This window comes from Plecotus auritus (genome assembly GCF_963455305.1).
Source record: "Plecotus auritus genome assembly, chromosome: 6".
In the NCBI taxonomy this organism is placed as follows: domain Eukaryota; kingdom Metazoa; phylum Chordata; class Mammalia; order Chiroptera; family Vespertilionidae; genus Plecotus; species Plecotus auritus.
In genome coordinates, this window is record NC_137773.1 from 95,178,869 (window position 1) to 95,203,299 (window position 24,431).

Genomic DNA, 24,431 nt, shown 5'->3' on the forward strand with positions numbered 1-24,431 from the left:
CAGACCTGTCCCTAGTGAAACTAATGAAAACTACTTAAAAAACAAGCCCTGGTTGATGTCACTCAGTGGTTGGAGCATCAGCCTTTGTATCAAAGGGTCATGGGTTCGATTCCCAGCAAAGGCAGGTACCTGGGATGTAGGTTTGATCCCCGGTCACAGTTCAGGGTGTGTGCAGGAGGCAAACAATTGATATGTCTCTCTCACATATATTTTCTCTCTCACTGGCTCACACACTCTCCCCAACTCCCTCCCTTCCATTCTCTCTCTAAAAAAAAAAAATCAATGGAAAAATTATCCTCAGGTGAGGATTAGCATAAATAAATACATTAAATAAAACAAACAAACATCTAACTATTTAGTATCTACAAATGATCCTACTAAAACTCAGTAAAAAGTGTGAGTTGTGGTGGTTAAAACATGACCTATAGCTTCCCTGCCTCACAGCTCAGCATGATGGAAACTCCACTATAGACAGTACCGCCAGGCCTCCTTCTATACCCAGTTCATCACAGTTAAGGGCTCTATCTCCCCAGGAGGGACAGTATGTCCACATCTAGCTACCTGCTTCTGAGGCTAAGTTCTGGGCAAGTTCAGCCAGAGGTGGGGACTCCTTTCTTCTAGCCAGCCCCTACGGATTGGAGGCTTGACCTTGGTTGGGCATGGCATGCTGAGAAATACTGGCTTGTTCACAAAGCATAGGTCCAATGCCAAAGAGGCAAACCAAAACCAAACCAAGAAGACCAGAGGCTACAGCTGTTCCTCCCCATCTCCACCACCACCACACCATCTCTTCTAAAGCAACCAAGTCACTCAAAGGGAAGTGCTCCATTGTCTCCAATCCCAGCTCCACAGCCTAGACTCAAAGATTTTGCCCAAGGAGAAAGGAAGGTCTTAAAACAATGAGATCTCAGCCTCTTCCCAAAGAAACTTACTGAGCTTTCTTCGAATAGTGGAGTGTAAAAAAACAACAACAGTGGAGTGTGTGGAGAAAAGCAAAAGTGTGGAGAAAAGTAATTAAAAGGAGACAGGTAGATTTGATAGCAAAACTAAACCACTGACAGTCTGGGTTACCAGAAAGAACCAGTAAAACAGACAGCTAAGAACCTTCTTGGGTTCAGAATAAATCTCAAACAACTAAAAAAATGATCCCTGTAGCCCTAACAGGTTTGGCTCATTGGATAGAGTGTCGGCCTGCGGACTAAAAGGTCCCAGGTTCGATTCCAGTCAAGGGCATGTACCTTGGTTGCAGGCACATCCCCAGTAGGAGGTGTGTAGGAGGCAGCTGATCTATGTTTCTCTCTCATCGATGTTTCTAACTTTCTATCCCTCTCCCTTCCCCGCTGTAAAAAATCAATAAAATGTATTAAAAAAAAAAGAATGTGATCTTTAAAAAAAAAAAAAAATGATCCCTGTAAAATAGCCCAAATTTAATTAGATCAGATTGAGGAACAATTTAATGACTCAATGCATTGTTGAAAGAAATAGAGAAATCAACCAACAATTTGTGGAGGTGTAACAGCTGAGTGCAGTCTGGGAAAGAAACAGTCAAAGAGAGCCCTGTATAAACCACTGTTATCTCAGGATAGCTGTGCACTTGCCTATGGCTTCCTCCTCCAAGGCACAATATCAGAGGCTTCACATTGTGGGGATGAAAGAGACTTCACTAAAATAATTTTACTAGTCAACTAAACAAATAGACAAACACAATCACAAGACTTGGGGGATGGGAAGAAGGAAAAGGCATGATAACACTGGCTCATCAAATAGATATCAATAAAAAGATATAAAAGAAATGAATACACATCGTGGAGCTAAAAAATACAATGAAAATGAAAAATTTACTAGAGGGGCTCAATAGATTTGAAATGACAGAAGAACTAGTGAATTTGTAGATAGGTAGATATCATACAATCTGAAAAACAGAAAGAAAAAAGAATGAAGGAAAATGAATAGTCAGTCTCAGACAACCTTTAACACAAGTGACCCAATTATGCATAATGGGAGCACCAGAAGAAGAAAGGAGCAGAAAAATTATCTGAAAAAATAATGGCTAAAAACTTCACCAATCTTCCCAGCTGGCATGGTTCAGTGGTTGAAAGCAGCCCTATGAACCAGGAGGTCAGTTTGATTCCCAGTCAGGAAGATTAACAAGAAAATGGCAGCTGATCAATGATTCTCTCTCATCATTTATGTTTCTCTCTCTCTCTCCCCCTCTTCCTTCCTCTCTGAAAGCAATAAAAATATATTAAAAATACAACACTTCACAAATCTGATGAAAAACTTTAATCTACACACCCAAGAAGCTCAACAAGTTCCAAATAAGTAAGATCCACAAAGATACATCATAATAAAAATGCTGAAAGCCAAAGACAAGAGTAAAATCCTAAAAGCGACAAGAGAAAAATGAATCATTTTTTAAAAAGGAATCCCAATATGGTTAAAAGCTGACTTCTCATCAGAAATGAGGCCAGAAAGTAGTGGGATAACATACTAATATTTAAAATGCTCAAGAAAAAACTGCCAACCAAGAATCCTATGTCTAGCCAAGCTGTCTTTCAAAAATGAAGGTGAAATAGACATTCCATAATAAAGAACTGAGAATTTGCTGCTAGCAGACCACACAAGAAATACCAAAGGAAGTCCTAGCTGGTTTGGCTCAGTGGATAGAGCGTCAGCCTGCGGACTGAATTGTCCTGGGTTCGATTCCGGTCAAGGGGACATGACCAGGTTGAGAGCTCGGTCCCCAGTAGGGGGCGTGCAGGAGGTAGCCAATCAATGATTGTTTCTCATCATTGATGTTTCTCTCCCTCTCCCTTCCTCTCTGAAATCAACTAAAAAAAAGAGAAACCAAAGCAAGTTTTTCAAGGTAAAAGCAAATAATCCCAGACAGTTAAAGGGAATCTACATGAAAGAACAATAAAGGTAATTATATAATTATAAAATACATTATAAATGCATATTTCTTTCCCTCTCTTCCAAACTGATTTAAAAAGCAGTTACATAAAACTATGTATTTATATTGTATGGCCTATGACATACAGAAATGTAATATATTTATCAATAATAGGACAAAGAGAGGGGGGTTAGTAAAGCTGTATTGGGCTAATAAGGAAATAACTACAAATGGTAAACAAATCCGAAGGAAGAATCCAAATGAAGAGTTCCAGAAAAAGATTTTAAAGAAGCTAATATGTGAAAAGCCTAGAGAAATCACTATGAAAATAATGCCCAAAAATGTAGTACCAAAAAATCATTAAAGAAATTAAAGTTTACACTAAAAACTTTTAATACAACAGAAAGCAATGGTGGAACTAGAATGGGATTAGAACAGATGTAAGTACAATAATATAAATAACAACATTAAATGTAAGTGGCTTAATGATCCATTCAGAAGGTTGAGATTGTCCAACTGGATAATAAAACAAGATCAAACTATATGCTGTCCATAGGAGACACACTGTAGATCCAAAAGACTCAAAGATATGAGTAAATGGAAAGTAAAAGAATGGGAAAAGATATACAAACATCAATCCTAGAAAAGGGAACTGGATATACTATGATTAGACAAAAATAACATATAAAACAAAAATTGTTACTAAGATTGAAAAGGACATTTTAGCCCTAACCAGTTTGGCTCAGTGGACAGAGCGTCGGCCTGCGGACTCAAGGGTCCCAGGTTCGATTCCGGTCAAGGGCATGTACCTTGGTTGCGGACACATCCCCAGTAGGGGGTGTGCAGGAGGCAGCTGATCGATGTTTCTCTCTCATTGATGTTTCTAACTCTCTATCCCTCTTCCTTCCTCTCTGTAAAAAATCAATAAAATATATTAAAAAAAAAGAAAAGGACATTTTATAATGATAAAAGGGGTCAATGTATCAGGAGGACATAACAATTATAGATGCACCTAACAGAGCAACAAAATACATAAAATACAAACTGACAGAAATGAAGGGAGAAAACAGACAATTCAACAATATAGCTGGAGATTTCAATATCCCAGTTTTATTAATATATAGAACAACTTGGCAGATCAACAAGGAAATAAATGGCATGAACAACACTATAAATGCTAATAGGCATAATAGATATCTACAGAACACCCACCCAACAACAGAAGAATACACATTTTTTTCCTCAGGTGCACAAGAAACATTCTCTAGGATATTCTGGGCCATAAAACAAGCCGCAGTAAATTATAAAGGACTGAAAAAAAAACAACCCAGTGTATGTTTTCTGATCACATAGAATAAAATTAGAATCACTAACAGAAAGGAATTTGGGAAATTCACAAATATATGGAAATTAAATGATACTCTTAAATAACCAAAGGATCTAAAAAGAAATCAGAAGAGAAATTAGAAAAATGAGGACATGACAAAAATCAGATGAATGAAAACTGAGGACATGACATACCAAAAATTATGGGATGCAGTGAAAGCAGCACTCAGAGAAGACCTAACTTTCCATCTTAAGAAATTAGTAAAACGAACAGCAAATTAAGCCTAAAATGTAAGCAGAAGGAAGAAAATAATAAATATTCTAGTGGAAATTAATATAGTCGAGAAGAGAAAAATGAGGGGGAGGAAAACCAATGAAACCAAAAGTGTTCTTTATAAAGATCAATAAAATTAACAAAGATTTATATATAGCAAGACTGACCACAAAAAAAAAAAGACTCAAATTACTAGAATCAGAAATGTAAAAAGGGGACTACTGACCTTACAGAAATAAAAATGATTATAAAGGAATACTATAAACAAATGTATGCTAATAAATTAGGTAAGTTAGATGAAATGGACACATTTCTAGAAAGACAAAAACTATTGAAATCGTGTAAAAAAATCTAAATAGACCAATAACCGGTAAAGAAATTGAATTATTAATAGAAAAGCTACCTACAAAGAAAAGCCTAGGTACAGATGGCTTCAGAGGCAAATTCTACCAAACTCTTGAAGAATTAATACCAATTCTTGTTTAAAAATTAATACCAATTCTTCCAAAAAACATAAGAGGAAAAACTTTCCAAGTCATTCTCTGAGGCCAGTATTACCTTGATACCAAAATCAAAGACATCATCAAAAACCACAGACCAATATCTCTTATGAAAACAGATGCAAAAATTCTTCACATATGAAAAAAATTATATACTATGACCAAGCAGAACTTATGCCAGTATGCAAGGGTGGTTTAATACCTAAAATCAATTAATTGTAATATACCAGGCCTGGTCCTTTTTGCTCTCTCCCTACTGCACAGTCCCCTCCAACCCCACCCGATCTCTAACCTCCAACCTGGCATGTCATCCATTCACCCAAAAAAACAAAACAAAACAAAAAAACCCACAGAAAACCCTACCTACTCTGATTTCTGTGCTAGGCACTGAGGATTCACTGCAAAAATTAAGACCAAATTTGTTCAGTTTCTTGCCAAATATGATCCTTTACCTGTACCATATACTGCCTGCCCCATCATGGTAGCACCACTGTCCACCAGGTACTTAAGCTAGAAATCTGAGATATTCCAGACTCCTTATCACTCACTCATGCTGACCTCTTGTTTGCTTCCTTACACAGCACTTTTATCCTGCCCTTGTCTTCATTCCCAAGGTGGAGGCACATCTCTGTGCAGCAGCCCATCTAGTTCAACACTAACTCTAATCCTGTTAGTCCTTTACTTACAAACTTTGCTGCCTACAGGAGTAAGCCCAAACCCTTCAAGCCCACCCCTGGTGAACCTCTAAAGTCCAACCCCTCCTCCAGCAACATGTATACTGTACACTTCTGCTTGGTTTCTGAACCTAATTTGGACATTGGCCCCAATATACATGGAGATCACCATATTCCATAGCCTACTTGCTCCTTAAGGCCCAACTCTGAAGTCACCTTCTCCAGCAGAGTCTCCATTTCCCACTCCTCTCTGTGACTGCATTAGGCCAGAAATGTCTAACTTCCCCCTGCACCCTCTTGCAGTCCCTAACTGGAAGGCAGGTTATAACCCCAGGACCTCCCCACAGGATGGCCACTCACCCTGCGATTCCGGTTGTGATCTATGGTCTTAAGATGCTTCTGGATGATCCCAAACTGCATGGGAATGAAGAGGTCACAGGCTGCACAGTGGGCTGCCTCAACCTTCTTCACAAAATGCTCCATGGCAATTTCTATAGGGGAAAAAGGAGGGAGTTGCTACTGGTACCAAGAGCCTAAGACAAACCCAAGAGTTTGGGAAAAACACCAGACTAGCTCCTCACTTCACTCTTTAAGTTCCACATGAGCCTAAGGCTGTTCTCACAAACAGTCCCTGGGGAAAGAGGGGAGTCATGACCAGAAAGAGGGCAGACCAAGGTCATGCCAGTGGGAGTGAGATGGAACTGCCTCACCTTGTGTCAGATCCTGATCTCTATAGATCTGCTGGATCAGACCATCAAGGTCCTCCACAGTTTTTCGGAGCTCCTCTGTCTTCTTAGTCTTGTTGGTGACGTACTCCTGCCAGAGACACCGAGGAGAGACCAAGGCTCATGTGGGCTGCTCTATGTCTTGAGGGGACTGAGAAGAGTGGAGCAGTGTGTCGCTTCAAGGCTCACCTGCAGAAAGTCAGCCGTCTGCTTGGGGAGCTTGGTGCCTATGTACTTAAAGTGCTCCTTGTGGAATTTGCTGTCAAGGTGGCTGGCCATTTCATCCTCATAGAAGGTTCGGTACTTGCAGAGCGAACATACAAACTGGATCCTGCCACAGGAGGGAAATGAGTGGTTGAGGCCTTGAGGGTCCCATGGAACAGTGCTGCTGCCTCACCCAACCCAGCTCCGAAGCCCTGAAACAGGCTTTTCTCACGGGCCTCTGAAGTGCAGTCCCAGCAGGGGGACAGGCTAAGACCAGTGGGGCTGGGAGTAGGAAGGGACAGAAAGTCTGCAGGCTGTAGTTACTGCAATGTAGGGGGCAGGGGAGGAGCTCTTCCTTCCCACAGGCAGGAGGCTGAAGCCTGCTGAAGCCTGACGCAGCAGCTGCTGCAACAGGCAAGGATCGCTGGAAGGTAGCCGGAAGGCCTCTCTACCAAGGCTGGGCAGGAGCTTGTGTATTTGGCCCAGCTGGGGACCAGAAGGAAGGATGCCCTGGCGTGAGCCAGGTGGCCCTGAGGTGCAGAGTGGAGTACGCAGTCCCGAGGCAGGGCCAGAAAAGGTGCTGCATCTTCCTCCTGGGGCCTGGGGGACGGAAAGGCCCAGCCCATCCTCTGCTCAGAGTGCTTGGGGGTGGTGTCGGGGATGGGAGGCAGGCAGGCCTGGGCACCTGCTGCCTCATCTTCCTCTTCCAAGAAGAGACCAGTCTGAGCTGGAAGGAGGACGCCTGCCCGGCCTGCCAGAGGGCAACCTGGAGTCACCTGTGCGAGGTGCTCTGTCTGGGCCTGGTGTTCACAGCAGAAGCCCAGGGTCTGGGGCCTGGGCTGAAGCAGGCCGCCGTGGCAAGGGGCGGAGGAGGCCAGCCGCCACCGAGGCCTCGGGGCAGGTCCCTACCTCTGCCGGACGTCCTTATCTGGGCCACGGGGTCAGCTTTTTCTGGAGAGCCCAGGGGCCAGGTGCCGGCGAGGCTGAGGAAGGTCCAGCAAGAGCAAGAGTCTGAGGCGGAGGAGGAGGAGGCAAGCGCCAATACGGGAGCCCTGAGGGCAGACAGACCCGACCAAGGGGCGTGAAGGGCTCAGCCGCAGATAGGCCTGGCCTGACAGGGCCAGTGGACAGGGCAGAGGGCAGGCCCGAGGCTGCCACAGCCCACAGGTGCTGCCATCTCTCCTGGGAACGGCGGTGGCCTCTTGGCAGCTAGCTGTGGTGGCACAGGCACCTTGGACCTTGAGTCTCTGATGAGCAGGCCCCCTCCCGCAGGGGCACCATGCCCCCAGTGCACCTCTGGACTCCCACGCCAAGTAACCAAGCACTGGAGCTTCTGGGCAACGGTGCTGAGCAGTGTCAGGTCTCAGGCCAAAGACGACAGTGGTCACCAGGCGGGCACAGAGGGACAGGGGATGAGCCAGGCCTTGGGAGCTGGGCCGGGTGGGAAGCAGGGTCCATGCATGGCCGAACAGGTGGAGGCTCCCAAGGGAGGCCAGAGGGCAGTGAGACGGCAGAGCTATGGCCCTGCCGGCCTGGTAGCAGCCTCACTGTGAGGCAGAGGCAAAGGGTTGCAGGGAAGGTGGTTACCTTTCCACCATGCGGTCTCGCTGCCGCTTCTTCTGTTTGTCCTGGCTCTTCTTGCCTGCCTGTAACTTGTGCTTTGTCTGGCCACTCTCATCCTGGGCACTCAGGGACCCTATGGGAACAAAGGGACATAGTTACCAGTTTGGCTCCAACAGGTGAGGGCAGGCCCTGTGGCCTCTAGCTGCATCACCTGCCATTTACTCCAATGGGTCCATTCTGAGCAGCTGCCTGAGCAAGGCCTCTGGCCTCGAGCAGGTAGGTACCCTGGGCTGGACAGGGAGCAGTTTTGGCCTAGGTTTTGGCCTTAAAAGGAAAGGGCACTCTCCAGGACACCCACGCTCCAAAGAGTGGACCACAGGGAGGCTGGAAGGCAAAGAGAGGCTGTTTTGGTGGGGAGGGCCTGGGTGGTGGGATGCAGGGAGGCTGCGGCTGGGGCTTAAGTGTAGCCCCCAGGGGCAAAGACCCCAAAGCTCACATGGCCCTGCCCACCCCGACACCGGCCACCGCAGCAATAGTGGGCTGAGGCTGGATTTACTGTTAAGTACCTGCTGGCGCTCATCACTCAGGTGGGGGGACACGGACTCCCAACACAGAGGCTGGAGAGGCGCTAAGGGAGAGGACACGCAAACCAGAGCCGTAAAAACTGCACCAAGGGTCCCAGCTCAGACACTGGCCACTGAGGACTTGAACTTCATGTTACTGAGAGACCAAGGGCCACGGGGTCAGGGAATGTGCCTGGGGTCCACCCATACTTTTTCTTGTTCCCCCCACCTGAAATCAAAATCAATGTGCTAGGCAGGGCCCATTGCCACCCACAGCCTTTGTCTGGGAAGAACAGGGACAAAGTGTGAAGGGGTAGAGGACAAGGAGCCCCCTGCCAGCCCCACAAGGGAAAGCCCAAGCTGGCCACGTTTCTGTCACAATCCTGCCCTCAGCTGGATGCCTCCCACCATGAGCGCCTGGGAGAACCATTCCAACACCCAGGCCACTCAGAACGCTCACCCTTGTCTGCATCCTCTTTGCCGTCTTCCTTCCCCTCCTCTTTTCCCTCTTCATCTTCTCCTTCCTAAGACAGTGTCAAAAATCCAACGTCAAGCATATGTAGTTGTTTATAATGGCTATAAATGACAAGGCCCTGCTACATGCCAGGCACTGGGCCAGGTGCCTCACATTCTCCCCACATCCCTTGCATGGAGGGCTCATTCCGCCCCTGGCTGGAAAGCCTCCCCACAGCCTCGCTCCCTCTACCAGAGCTCCCTGTCTCCCTGTGGTGATCATGCATGCATGCAGAGCTGCCTCAGGATGGCCTGTGAAAGCCCTCTTCTGTGGCTCAGGTGCTCAGGCAACCCACTTTTCACTGGCACTCCTGCAGACAGAGCACACAGGGCCAGAGCCACTTACCGCTCTGCAGCCCTTTTCCACAGCGTCTGCACCTTCAGTGCCATCTGCAGCTTCTCCCTCAGTACCATCATCTGGAAGAGGAGACATGCTCAGCCCAGGAGCCCCATGGGGGAGGGGGCAGGGGGCAGCAGCCAGTGCCCTGGCTCACCATTGTCCGAGTCACTGTTGTCTGAGCAGTCCGTTCGGGAGGCTTTGCTGTCTGGCTCATCAGGACTGCCGCCCTGCTTTCTCTTCTTTTTCTTGGTCTAGGTCAGAAAGAAGGAGCCAGGTCAGGATAGATGGCTCCAGGCCCCTTCCTCCACCCACTCAAGAGCCAGATGAGAAGGCCTCTTCTACTCACCCGGAAGTCAGCTGTGGTCCAGGTCTTCCAGGTCCGCCTCATCTGCTTCATGCCATTGCCAAACCCGAAGCCAAAGCGGGAGCCGCCTGGGAAGGCACCCCCACCACGCATGCCCTGGAACATGCCATACTCCGGGATGATGTTCTGGGAGAAGAGGGAGGGCAGCCGGGAGGCACCAGGCATGCACTGGCCCCGGGCCCCCATGGGGTCTTCCCACATGCGCCCATAGCCTGAGGCCATTGGCCGACTACTCCGGGAGTCCCGGGCCCAGCCCTGAGCCCGTGGGCCAAAGGTGTCGCCGCCACGCATGCGAAACTGGTCTCTGTAGGCATCGTACTGGCCCTCGTAGGCCATTTCCATCTCAGGGTCAAGTTCGCCATAATCGTAGCCCGACCGGTAAAGGTCACGCTCACTCAGGACAGCCCTCGAGTCACAGGCCTCGTAGGAATCATATCTGCAGAGGCAGGTGGCAAGCATCAGGGAGGGCCTCAGGTCCTGTTGCCTTTGCCTTCCCCCAAACCTCCCTCCAGCTCCTACCCACCCTGCTGGAGAGGCTCAATGTTCAGAAATGCCAGGTAAAAGGCCTCTCAGGAGCAGAGTTCTAGAAACAGGAAGGGTCCCTCAGTTGGTATCCCCAAGCCTGCATGTGGACACTCACCAGCCTGGGGACTCTAAGGACTGATGACAGGAGGAGGGTCTCAGGGACAGAGACACCGGATAGCCCTTAACCCTTTGGAAGCACATGTACATGTCTGTGGTAGTGACAACGCCAAGGATGCTCCTTGAAAGCAACAGAGCCGAGCATCCCAACATCCTCCAGCACATTAACTGTCTGTCCAATGGGCTGATAATGCCAATAAGAAACCTGTGCTGATCTCATCCCACATGACTGGGAGAACCCCCAAAACCCTCCAAAGCCCCTTACCACCCAAAAGGAGAAGGGGTACAAAATGGAGAGTGTTTCCCAGGAAAAACAATGAGCTTGCCAAAGGACTAGAAAAAAATGCTTTATTACATCAACCTGGAGCCTGGGACAGGGGTGGGGATGGGGGTGGTTAGGGCACTGACCCTACACAGCAATAGGCCAAACCTTCCACAGGAGCTGACAAGGCACTGCAGAGAGCCATTCTAACTTCGGCTGCAACCAAAGCCCCACAGGCCCAGACCACCCCCCCAACCACCCCCGGTCTCACAGGCACAGGAAGTGTTCAGTGCTACACAACCTCAGCTCCAAGTACCATGACTGTTGAGGGCAGGGGGGTGTGCCTGGGGTTCCTCCCACATTTTTTTTACTTGCTACAAAGCCCATGCAAGCAAGTCCCTCTGCCTCCCACTGGCTCTGGACTTCTCACTTGACCCCACCAGTGCCCAGCCAGGCCCCTACTTACTTTCTGCTCTCCCCCATCTGTCAGCTGGAGCCATTAGGCTACTCCACTCCACCTTATGCTAAAAATATGTATGCCCTCCTCACTGAAGCCTCTTGGTAGGGCCCAAGAACTCCTGGACTAGCACCAGTTCAGAGAGTAACAAATACCCATAGCACAATGCTGTGGAATAGGGCAAGTCTAGTTCCACCAATTATTCCTGGGCACCTTCGAGCAATGGTGTGACCTGCCTGTGCCTAATGTTCCCCACCTGCATAATGAGGACAGGGACAGTTCTTTGTAGGCTGCTTCCGAGGCTCAACAGGTGCACATCTGTCAGGTACTGAAAAGTGGCCAGGAAGTGTCCATATCTGCCCTGTTCTTTATGTGGGGATGGCCCAGTCTACTGTGGTGAACCCCAAAGGCTCATTTAACTCTTCATACTCAATCCCATCTGTCCTGCCCTGACAGCGGGTACGATGCAGTCTCGTGCGAACTCCAAATGGTTGTCTCTAAAAGGAAGGGCCACTTAACACTGCTCCTAAGAGCCATTTGGAGGGTACAGTAAAATCAGCTGGGTCCAAAGTTGTTCTTTCCCCTACAAGCTGGGGAGAGATTGGCCACCAGCCAGTAGGGGAGGGAGTAGGTAGGGAAGCAAAGCCAGATATGGTCAGTGCACTGGATCCCAGCAGAAAGCCCCAGGAACAGAGTAAGGAGGGAGGAAGCAGACATGGAGGCAGTTGAGAGGGAGAAGCCAGCAGGCAGCAGACAGGGGCGCGCCTTCTGAGCCTCAGCCCCTAAGCAGGCACCTACTCACCTTTCTCCACCTGAGCCGTACACGCCTCCTTGTATCATGTCTGTCTCCAAGTGTGGCACCATATCTAAGCGCTGGTTAATTCTGGACAAAACGGAATCAGCACTGGTGCTACCCACAGCACTCGGGTTTGCGTTTGTGTCAGAGCTAGGCATTTCCCAAGAGTTTGAAGTGGCCATACTGTACCCATAGTTGGTGGTGTTATCCTGGCCATAGCCATAGCCATAACCATAGTTATCGTAGCCTGTAACGAAGGAGATAGACAGAGATGGCTGGGGGGTGGGGAGAGGTGAGGACAGGGAAAAGAGAGGCAGAGACAGAAACAAGCACAGAAACAAGGACATTTTCTGTTGCAGTGACAATCTGGGGACACTAGCCACCCAAGGAGTCCTTCTGTGAAGGAGGAGCCAGCCCAGAGCCCCCAAAGGCACCCATCCCACACAGCAGAAACATACAACCAGTTCAATCCCAAGGGAGAAGACCGCAATCATGGAAATGATACTTGCCTCTGTTTGTCCCAGAGTTCCAAGTTCCATATCCTACAAAAAGCAAAAGGATAATTACATCTTACAATATAATGAGAGTTTAATTCAGGAACAAATGAAGATAATACTTCCAGTATCTCACTGGATGCAAGAGACTGAACCTGCCCTTAACTGAGGAGTCTGGAGCTTGACAGAACCACATAAATGATCCAGACCACTCGCTGCCCTGGTACTCCACCTTCTGTGGATCTGACCATCTGCTATTCAAGGAATCTCCCTTCAAAACACTCTCAGCTAAGGAATTTGACTCCTATACTTCGTTAAGGAGCCAAAATGAGAAGGTTACACCACTCCTGGCTAAGCACCAATTAGAGGAAAAGGAGAGTGGTTCCAGTGCCTCACACAGATTCTGCTGTATAAGAAGCTCAGCACCGAGTCCACATCCACGCTAAAGTCATGTCACTCAAATTGCACAACAAAGCCATCTGGATGGAGTAGAGAAACTTACCACCTTAATCCTTCAAATGTCTGCCTTAACAGAAAGGGCCACTGAGCCGGTAAATTGTGTGAGCGTGTTGTGCTGGAACACATCAGCCAAGGGAAGGACAAGACACAACTTCAATCTGGATTATAAACTAAATATGCTCTGGAGTTTATCATAGTACATGAGAAAAATTCATTCCTTCTGGAACACAAAGCCACTTAGAACTGACAAAGTATGAAGCAGACATACTTCCTACCCAGGGGAATCCATGAGAACAGACAACCCAACTTCCCAATGTCTCTGGTGAATGCCCAGAGTCATCTCCTACTTCTGGTTCTCTCTGCCCCGCAGACAAGTCAAGCTCATTTCAGGGCAGGACCAAAGTTCAGTGAGATGGCAGCATGATAAATGGCAGAATCCAGCCATAGCAGAGCAAGAACACACACACTGAAAAGATGAACCAGGGAAAATGAGGGACAGGTCGAGGTCCTCCTCAATACAGTGCACTAACAGGATGTGGAGGCATCAAAAACCAGCGAGGGACTTTAGATGACCACTAAGTTTAATGAATGTGAGCATAAAAAATCTTACAAATAAAAATCCTCTTCATCTGAGAAAACCAAAGGAGAGGCTTCTCATGCATTCATTTATTCAACATCTATTCATCCTGAGCACACAGAGCAGACTGGCAGATCTGGGCACTGTTCAGGCCCGGGGCACTGCATATGAAAGGAGTGAGACACTGCTAACTAGTGAGTAATAATGGACAGCTGGAGGTGGGAAATCATAAAAAGAGTGACAGGTAAGAAGAAAGGCTGGCAGAGGCACACAAGGAATAAATGCACTTACCCCTGGCAGCTACAAGAGTCTGACCATGTGGCTGTTTGCACCAGGGACAGTGGACACTATTCACAAAAGGAGATGGGACTGGGAGCAGGGAGTCAAGGCAGACCCATCAGGGCTATGCTTGTGAGGCTAGAACAGCCGTGGGCAAACTACGGCTCGCGGGCCGGATCCGGCCCGTTCGGCGGTTCTATCCGGCCCGCGGAGCCGAAAGAGCGGAGGGTTCTCTTGCTCTCCCCTCCGCTCCTTTACTTTGAATTTATATTAGTTCACACAAACACTCCATCCATGCTTTTGTTCCGGCCCTCCGGTCCAGTTTAAGAACCCATTGTGGCCCTTGAGTCAAAAAGTTTGCCCACCCCTGGGCTAGAATATGGTCTCCTAGGGTTCAGCTGCTGAAGACCCACCAGAACAGTTTGGAAGCACAAGTGAAGGAATCAGGAGTGGATACTGACTCCGTGAACACAAGTACAGGCTGCTATAATGGGCTCGGACAAGCACTCTCTATGTGCTATTTGCTTCACCTGGAGCAACTGACACACTGATGGGCTCCCCAGCTGTGTCTACACTATGGCATTTGGAGACAATTCCCCTCTGCACCCTCCCCCCAGACTTGTCCCTTCCTAAAGAACATCCAAACTCACTTTCATCTCCAGAAAGGTTAAGACCATTGTTAACAAAGGGAATGTTAAGGACTTTTTAAAAAAAGAAAAAGAAAAAAGGAGATGGTCATAGTAAGCAATACTTACAGAGCAAAAACAAATACTCAGTGAAATATCTCATGTACGCATCAAAAAATCTATTAAGCTTTTTGTAGCACAAGGAAATGTGCTACAGTAAAAAAATAAAAAAAAATAAAGCAGGATACATAATTCATTCCACCTATAATTCAACTACCTAAGATAGGTATGCTGATAAAAGTTAAGCATTAAAATGGTTGACTGTTTCTCAAAATGTTATTTAAACGTTGTTACACTATTCTTGCAATTTAAGCCAGAAGGAAAAATAAAACTGTACCCATACTTTCACAACATTGATTATCTACATTTTAAAAATCTCAAGCAATCTACAAGTTACAAGAATAAGTGAACTTTGCAAGGTTTACTACAGGCAATATACCAAAAAATAAAATAAATAGCCCAATTTCTACATTTAAGCAATGAATAACTGAAAATTTTCAAACCACTACTTACCTTAGCACTAAGAAATACTTAAGTGTAAACATAACAAAATATGTGAAGGATCTGTGTGTTGGAAACTACAAAACACTAATGAAAGAAATCTAAGGTGTAAACAAATGGAGTATTAAGAATCAGAAAATTTAATATTGTTAAGATGTTAATTCTGTCCTAACCGGTGTGGCTCAGTGGATAGAGCATCGGCTTGTGGACTGAAGGGTCCCAAGTTCGATTCCGGTCAAGGGCATGTACCTTGGTTGCAGGCACATCCCCAGTGGGGAGTATGCAGGAGGCAGCTGGTCGATGTTTCTCTCTCATCGATGTTTCTAACTCTCTATCCCTCTACCTTCCTCTCTGTAAAAAATTAATAAAATATATTTTAAAAAAAAAGATGTTAATTCTCCCAAACTAACACATAGATTCAAGACCATCCACTCAAAATCTCATCAGGTATTTTTATAGAATGAATAAACTGACCCTAAAATGTATATGCAAAAGCAAAGGAAATAAAATACCAAGTCAATTCTGGAAAAACAAGACATACTATACAGTAAACAAGACAGTTTGGTATTGGAGGAAATTTAGACATACAAATCAACGGAGCAGAATTAGACTCCAGTTACAGACCCACACATATATGTTCAATTGATTTTCAACAAAAGTAAAAAACAATCTTCAGCTATAGTGCACACCTTGTAGAAATATTAACTCAAAATGGATCACAAAATAAATGGAAAACATAGTTGAAACCGGTTTGGCTCAGTGGATAGAGCGTCGGCCTGCGGACTGAGGGGTCCCGGGTTCCATTCCGGTCAAGGGCATATACATTGGTTGCGGGCACATCCCCAGTGGGGGGTGTGCAGGAGGCAGCTGATCGATGTTTCTCTCGCATCGATGTTTCTAGCTCTCTATCCCTCTCCCTTCCTCTCTGTAAAATATCAATAAAATATATGTTTTTAAAAAATGGAAAACATAAAACTATGGGAGGCTACTCAAGACTGAACACAGTCTGCTAGCAGAGGTGGGTCTCTGGAGGCTTTCAGTCTTTGCCTGATCTAATTAGTCAGAAACAGCATCTGATACTGTCCTGCACTAGAGATTGGGAGGCATAGCAGATCTACCTAATACATAGTCACAAACCCAAACAGGCAGGCAAAAGGGAGACAAAAATACAATTCCCAAATGAAAGAACAAGAGAATTCTCCAGAAGAGCTAAGTGAAATGGAGAAATTTATCAGACACAGAGTTCAGAATATTGATGGCAAAGATGCTCAACGCATGAGAAAATACATAGCAACTATGAAGAATGACATAGCACTAATAAAGAACACAGTGGAAGGAATACACAGCAGATTAGAGGAAGCTGAGGAACAGAGCAGTAAATTAGAAAACAGGGTAGAAAAAAAAATCTCTCAGAGAACTGAAAAGAAAAAAACAATAAAAAACCAGGACAGTTTAAGAGAACTGTGGGACAACATGAAATGTAACAATGTTCACGTAATAGATATGCCAGAAGGAGAAGAAAGTGAGCCACTGATAGTGAATGTGTTTGAAGAAATTATGGCAGAACACTTCCCTAGCCTGGTGAAGGAAAAAGTCACACAAGTCCAGGAGGCACAGAAAGTACCAAGCAAGAAGAACCCACAAAGGCCCATGCCCAGACACATCATAATTAAAATGACAAAAATTAAAGACAAAAAGAGAATCTTAAAAGGCAGCAAAATAAAAACAATTTATTACCTACAAACGAGTTCCCATGAGGCTATCAGCTGATTTCTCATCAGAAACTCTACAGGCCAGAAGGGATGGCATGAAATACTCAACATAATGAAAAGCAAGGATCTGAAACCAAGGTTACTATATCCAGCAAGGCTATCATTCAAAATACGTAGTAAAATAAAGAGTTTCCCAGACCAATAAAAAAAAAAAAAAAATAGGCTAGAGGAGTTTATCACCACAAAAGTAGCATTGCAAGAAATGATAAAGGGCCCAGCCAGCGTGGCTCAGTGGTTGAGCATTGAACTATGAGCGAGGAGGTCAGAGTTCAATTCCCAGTCAGGACACATGCCCGGGTTGCAGGCTTAATCCCCAGTAGAAGGCATGCAGGAGGCAGCCGATCCATGATTCTCTCTCATCACTGATGTTTCTATTTCTCTCTCCCTCTCCCTCTCTGAAATCAATAAAAATATATTTAAAAATACACCACAAACTTTGCTTCTAACAACAACAAAAAAAGAAATGCTAACAGGACTGCTATAATGAGAAGAAGAAATAGAAAGAGAAACATAGGCATACAGAATTAAAATGGCAATAAACAAGTACCTATCTATAATAATAAAAGCATAATATGCTAATTAGACCGGACGAAGCCGGGACTGTGAGGGAAGCCTGGGTCCCAGGTGCCAGAGGGAAGCCAGTGCCAGTTGCCAGGGGAAGGAAGGCCTATTCTTGCACGAATTTTGTACATCAGGCCTCTAGTTAATAATATCCTTAAATGTAAATGGATTAAATGCTCCAATCAAAAGACATAGGGTAGATGCATGGCTATAAAAACATGACCCAGTTATATGCTGTCTACAAGAGACCCACCTCAGAACAAGAGTCACACACAGGATGAGAGTAAAGGGATGGAAAGAAATTTTCCAGGTGGGAGGATCCAAGATGGCGGCGTAGGTAAACACCTAAACTGCTGCCTCACACAACAATTTCAAAACTACAACTAAAAGACAAAACGTCTATCACCCAGAACCACGGGAAAGCTGGCTGAGTGGAAGTTCTACAACTAGAAGAAAAGAGAAAAGAGCATTGAGATGTGCACAAGCGCTGAAAAGCTGAGGTACAGAGGCGCGCATATCGGACTGGCGGCAGGCGACTGGGAGCAATGCTTTTTTCAACCCGAAGGGAGACAAGCTCCCGATTACTCCAAACTCCAGTTTCTGGGGAGACGCGGGGGACCCAAACTCCTACGGGGAGAAGCTGGACTGTCTGCCATCAGGTCGGAAAGTGAGAGTGGCTTGCTTGCAGGGCTGCGCGCAGGAATAATTGTTTACTGCACTGGGGCGCGAGACGCGGGGACACGGTTGGAGACGCAGAGCCGCTTACTGGCAGCCATCGCTGTTTGCCACGCCCTAGCCTAGTGACGCCCTGAGACCCCGCCCTGCACAACCTACAAACCCACCCAAGCTCCAAGCAGCGGCTTTAGCATATGAATGGCCTGCCCTATCGCAGCTTAAGCTAGCAAACTTGCAGCCCGGGTCAGACAGCTCCAAAAACTCCAAACCCCAAGCAAAGAGGAGAAAACTGTAGTTCTCGCTGTAGCACCTGCTGGGTGGCCTCAGACAGTAGCTGACCTGCACCCCATTGGAGATCCAGAAGCCAGTGTACCTAGTGGTCAGTGTGAGACACCAGATTTCAACTCCTCACATCCATAAGTGACACATTCAAGAGGCAGACTCAGTGAGCACCAAAACCCCACAGAAACAAGTCCTGCACCATAAGCGTGTCTCCAGCGCAGCAGTTCTTCCATTATAGACACAGCGGGTCCTCACAGCCAATTGGCCTGGAGGTCAATTCCTCTCAGTGTACCAACAGCAATCAAGGTTTAACTACACCAAGACTTTGCACTCAGCCCACAAAGGGGTGTACCAAGAGCGTCTACCTCAGGTGATTGGAGAGGCTGAGCTACTGGCCCCTATAGGTCACCTACCACACAAAGCCACTCCATCAACACAGGGAAGCAGCAAAATGTGGAGACAAAGAAACATGTCATGAATGAAAGAAATGGAGGAAAGCAAACTACTGGACGACACAGAGTTCAGAACCACATTTATAAGGTTACTCAAGAATCTTCTAAAAACCGCTGAGGAACTTAGTGAGACCTTTAAGGATCTTAATGAGAATGGCAAAAAAATGGAAAAGGACCAGTCAGAAATTAAGCATACTCTGTCTGAAATAAAGAATATACAGAAATTCAACTGTAGATTAAAGGACCCCAAGAATCAAACCAAAGATCTGAAATATGAGGAAACAAAAAACACCAACCAGAAAAACAAACAAAAAAAAAGAATCCAAAAATATGAAGATAGTGTAAGGAGCCTCTGGGACAACTTTAAGCGTACCAACATCCGAATTTTTGGGGTGCCAGAAGAAGAGAAAAAGCAAAATATTGAAAACCTATTAGAAGAAATAATGACAGAAAACTTTCCTACCTGGTGAAAGAAATAGACTTACAAGTCCAGGAAGCGCACAGAACCCCAAACAAAAGGAATCCAAAGAGGACCACACCAAGACACATCATAATTAAAATGCCAAGGGCAAAAGACAAAGAGAGAATCTTGAAAGCACCAAGAGAAAAACGGTTAGTTACCTACAAGGGAGGACCCATACGACTGTCAGCTGATTTCTCGGCAGAAACTATGCAGGCCAGAAGGGAGTGGCAAGAAATATTCAAAGTGATGAAGAGCAAGAACCTACACCCAAGATTACTCTACCCAGCAAAGCTATCATTCAGAGTTGAAGGTCAGATAAAGAGCTTCACAGACAAGAAAAAGCTAAAGGAGTTCATCACCACCAAACCAGGATTACATGAAATGCTGAAGGGTATTCTTTAAGAAGAGGGAAAAGAAGAAAAAGGTAAAGATAAAAATTATGAACAACAAAATGACATCAAATACATACCTACCAACAAGTGAGTCTAAAAATCAAGTGAAGCCAAAACCGGTTTGGCTCAGTGGATAGAGCGTCAGCCTGCGGACTGGAAGGTCCCAGGTTCGATTCCGGTCAAGGGCATGTAACTTGGTTGCGGGCACATCCCCAGTGGGAGGTGTGCAAGAGGCAACTGATCGATGTTTCTTTCTCATCGATGTTTCTGACTATCTATCCCTCTTCCTTCCTCTCTGTAAAAAATCAATAAAAATATATTTAAAAAAAAAAAAAAATAAAAAAAAAAAAAAAAAATAAAAATAAAAATCAAGTGAATAAAAAATCTGAAGAACAGAATGGACTGGTGAATATAATAAAATCAGGGACATAGAAAGGGAGTGGACTGACAATTCTCAGGGGGAAGGGGGTGTGAGGGGTGCGGGAAGAGATTGGACAAAAATCTTACACCTATGGATGAAGACAGTGGCGGGGGGTAAGGGCGTGGGGTGGGGAATCAGGTGGAGGGGAGCTATGGGGGAAAAAAAAGAGGAACACCTGTAATAATCTGAACAATAAAGATTTATTTAAAAAAATAAAAAAAAGAAATTTTCCACGTAAATGGAAAAAAAAAAAAAGCTGGTGTGGCAATACTCATGTCTGACAAAATACACCTCAAAATGAAGGCCATCACAAGAGACAATAAAGGTCACTACATAATACTAAACAGATCAATCCAACAAGAGAATATAACCCTGGTAAATATATATGTACCCAATATAGGAGCACTTAAATATATAAAAAACTTCTAGAGGGACTTTAAGGGAGAAATCGACAACAATACAGTCATAGTAGGGGACTTTAACACCCCCTGACTTCACTGGATAGATCTTCTGGACAAAAAAATAACAGTGACTCTAAATGACACATTGGATCAGATGGATTTACTTGACATTTATAGAACATTTCACCCCAAAGCTGCAGAATATACATTCTTCTCAAGTGCACATGGTCATTCACGATAGACCACGTTAGGTTGCAAAACAAGTCTCTATAAGTTCAAGAGGACTGAAATCATATCAAGCATCTTCTCAGATCACACTGAAATGAAATTAGAAATCAACTACAGTAAAAACATTCAAAAGCATGGAGGCTAAATGGCATGTTATTAAACAATAAGTGGGTTACCAATGAGATCAAGAAAGAAATCAAAAACTTCCTGGAAACAAATGAAAATGAACACACAACAACCCAAAATCTCTGGGACATAGCAAAAGCAGTCCTGAGAGGTAAGTTCATAACACTACAGGCCTACCTCAAAAAACAAGAAAAATTAATAATAAGCTATTTAACCCTACAACTTAAAGAATTAGAAAGAGAACAACAAGAAAAGCCCAGATTAAGTATAAGGATGGAAATAATAGAGATTAGAGAGAAATAAATTACATAGAGGCTAAAAAACAATACAAAAATATCTATGAAACCAAGAGTTGGTTCTATGAAAAGATAAGCAAGGTTGATGAACCATTAGCCAGACTCATCAAGAAACAAAGAGAGAGGACCCAAATGAATAAATTTAGAAATGAAAGTGGAGAAATAACAACTAACACAGGGGTGGGCAAACTTTTTGACTCGAGGGCCACAATGGGTTCTTAAACTGGACCGGAGGGCCGGAACAAAAGCATGGATGGAGTGTTTGTGTGAACTAATATAAATTCAAAGTAAAGGAGCGGAGGGGAGAGCAAGAGAACCCTCCGCTCTTTCGGCTCCACGGGCCGGATAGAACAGCCGAACGGGCCGGATCCGGCCCGCGGGCCATAGTTTGCCCACGGCTGAACTAACACCACAGAAATACAAAGGATTATAAGAAAATACTATAAATAACTATATGCCAACAAGCTGGACAATGCAGATGAATGGACAAATTTCTAGAAAAATACAATCTCCCAAAATTGAATCAGGAAGAGTCAGAAAACCTGAATAGGCCAAAAACAACTGATAAAATAGAAGCATTAATAATGCCATCCCCGCCCCCGCCCTGCAAACAAAAGCCTGGGTCTGGATGGCTTCACAGAGGAGTTTTACCAAATATTCAAAGAAGAACTAACACATATTCCTCAAACTATTCCAGAAAATCCAAGAGGAAAGAACACTTCCAAGCTCTTTTTATAAGGTCAGCATTATCCTAATTCCAAAACCAGATAAAGACACTACAAAGAAAGAGAATTACAGGCCAATATCCCTGATTAACATAGATGCTAAAATCCTCAACAAAATATTAGCAAATTGGATTCAGCAATAAATTAAAAAGATCATACACCATGACCAAGTGAGATTTATTCCAGGGATTCAAGGCTGGTACAATATTCGCAAATCAATAAATGTGATACATCACATAAACAAGTTGGAAGACAAAAGTCACATGATCATATCAACAGATGAAGAAAAAGCTTTCAACAAAACCCAACACCCATTTTTGATAAAAACTCTCAGCAAAGTGGGAATAAAGGAATCATATCTCAACATAATAAAGGCCATATATGACAAACCTACAGTGAACATCATGCTCAATGAGCAAAAATTAAAACCATTTCCCCAAAGAACAAGACAGGGATGTCCCCTTTCACCACTCTTATGAACATAGTACTTGAAGTCCTAGCCATAGCAATCAAACAAGAAGAAATAAAAGGCATCCAAATCGAAAAGGAGGAAGTAAAGATCTCATTATTTGCAGATGACATGATATTGTACATAGAAAATCCTAAGACTCCACCAAAAATCTACTAGATTTAATAAATGAATTCGACAATATAGCAGGATACAAAATTAACACCCAAAAATTGATGGCTTTTTAATACACCACTAATGAAAGAGAAACTCAACAAACAATCCCACTTACCATTGCAACAACAAAAAATTAAGACATTTAGGAATAAACTTAACCAAGGAAGTTGACTTGTACTCGGAAAATTACATGAGGTTGAAAAAAGAGATAGAGGAAGATATAAACACATGGAAGAATATACCATGTTCATGGATTGGTAGAATTAACATCATTAAAATGTTCATACTGCCCAAGGCAATCTACAGATTCAATGCAATCCCTATTAAAATACCAACAGCATATTTCACAGATCTATAACAAATATTCCAAAAATTTATATGGAACCAAAAAAGACACCAAATAGCTGCAGGGAGTGGGGACAGGCTAGAAGGTGTGAATGGGGGAAAGAGAGGGGACATATGTAATACTTTCAACAATAAAGTAACATAAAACTATGAAGCACCTAAAAGAAATCTTAGGGCTCTGGACAGCATGGGTTGGTTGGAGCATCATCCCATGCACCAGAAGGTTGCGGGTTTGATTCATGGTCAAGGGCACATACCTAAGTTGCAGGTTCAATCCCTGGTTGGGGCGTGTTTAGGAGGCAACCGATAAATGTGTCTCTCTCATATTGATGTTTTTCCTTCTCTCTCTCCCTTCCTCTCTCTCTCTCTCTCTCTCTCTCTTTTGGTTAAATATGTTTTTATTGATTTCAGAGAGGAAGGGAGAGTGGAGAGAGAAATAGAAACATCAATGATGAGAGAGAATCACTGATTGGCTGCCTCCTGCACGCCCCCTACTGGGGATTGAGCTTGCAACCTGAGCATGTGCCCTTGACTGGAATGGAACCTGGGACCTTTTAGTTCGCAGGCCAACACTCTATCCACTGAGCCAAACCAGCTAGGGTCTTCCTCACTCTCTTAAAAAAACAACAACACAAACCTAGTTTTGCCCTGGCCAGTGTGGCTCAGTTGTTTGCCATACCGTGCACTGAAAGGTGCCCGTTCAATTTCGGTCAGGGCACATACCCAGGTTTCGGGTTCAATCCCCAGTCAGGGTACATGCGGGATGCAATCATTGATGTTCTCTCTCACATCACTGTTTATGTCTCTCTCTCCCCTCTCTAAAATAAAAACATATTTTAAAAAAGAAAAAACTTAGAAGAAAATATTTGTAACATTGGGTTAGGCATAAATTTTAGATACCATAAATTTCTTGTGATTCCAAAATCACAATCTATTAAAGACTGATAACTTGGACTTCATCAAAATGAAGAACTTGTATTTCAAAAAACACTGACAGGAGAATAAAGAGACAAGCCACAGTCTTGGAGAAAATATTTGCAAATGGCACATCTTATAAAATGCTTATACCCAGAATATGTAACCCAGAGGGAAAACAATTCAAAAAAGATGTGCAATTTGGTACTATGTTTGGATAAAAGGAGTGAGGCAAGGAGGGCAGAAGAGGGAAGCCATGCAAACCAAGTTTTTCCTCTTTTATGAAATACCTAATAACTCCTTACTCAATTTCTAAACATTTTAAGTCTCTCTCTCCTGCAGGGACTGCTGCTAATACTTCAGGTAGCTTACTTATGTCCATTTACTCAGTGACTCCTGAGGAAATGTCACCATGTAGGCTCAGTCTTTGCCCAGACCTTAGTAGTAAAACAAACTACCCATCTCAGCAACCAAGACTTTATCCTTATTAATTCCAAAGAGGGTTCTTTGTCAACAGACACTTAGCGTCAGAGAACTCCATATGGAAAGACCAGCTTTATCTGTAGTTACAAATGCCGAAGCATGCTGACAGAATATCTATGGATCCTGTTGGCTGACTACTTCTGAATTAAATTTAGTGTGTCTGTCCACATTTGAGAA

The 24,431-nt window shown here is 44.5% G+C and overlaps 1 protein-coding gene across 2 annotated transcripts in view; it reads right to left on the reverse strand.

The window, feature by feature from the left end:
* Positions 1-24,431, reverse strand: part of AKAP8L (A-kinase anchoring protein 8 like) — a 33,735-nt gene that overhangs the window by 4,639 nt on the left and 4,665 nt on the right. Inside the window, exons 3-13 of one of the 2 annotated variants that reach the window (XM_080676015.1) lie at positions 12,606-12,638; positions 12,286-12,343; positions 12,103-12,183; positions 9,922-10,375; positions 9,730-9,826; positions 9,582-9,652; positions 9,183-9,246; positions 8,184-8,292; positions 6,582-6,723; positions 6,378-6,483; positions 6,028-6,158 (exon numbers count right to left, since the gene is read on the reverse strand). In XM_080676015.1, coding sequence (XP_080532141.1) covers positions 6,028-6,158; positions 6,378-6,483; positions 6,582-6,723; positions 8,184-8,292; positions 9,183-9,246; positions 9,582-9,652; positions 9,730-9,826; positions 9,922-10,375; positions 12,103-12,183; positions 12,286-12,343; positions 12,606-12,638 — 1,346 coding nt within the window. Of the gene's footprint in view, positions 1-6,027; positions 6,159-6,377; positions 6,484-6,581; positions 6,724-8,183; positions 8,293-9,182; positions 9,247-9,581; positions 9,653-9,729; positions 9,827-9,921; positions 10,376-12,102; positions 12,344-12,605; positions 12,639-24,431 lie in introns of both variants that reach the window. The other variant, XM_080676014.1, reaches the window with a different exon arrangement.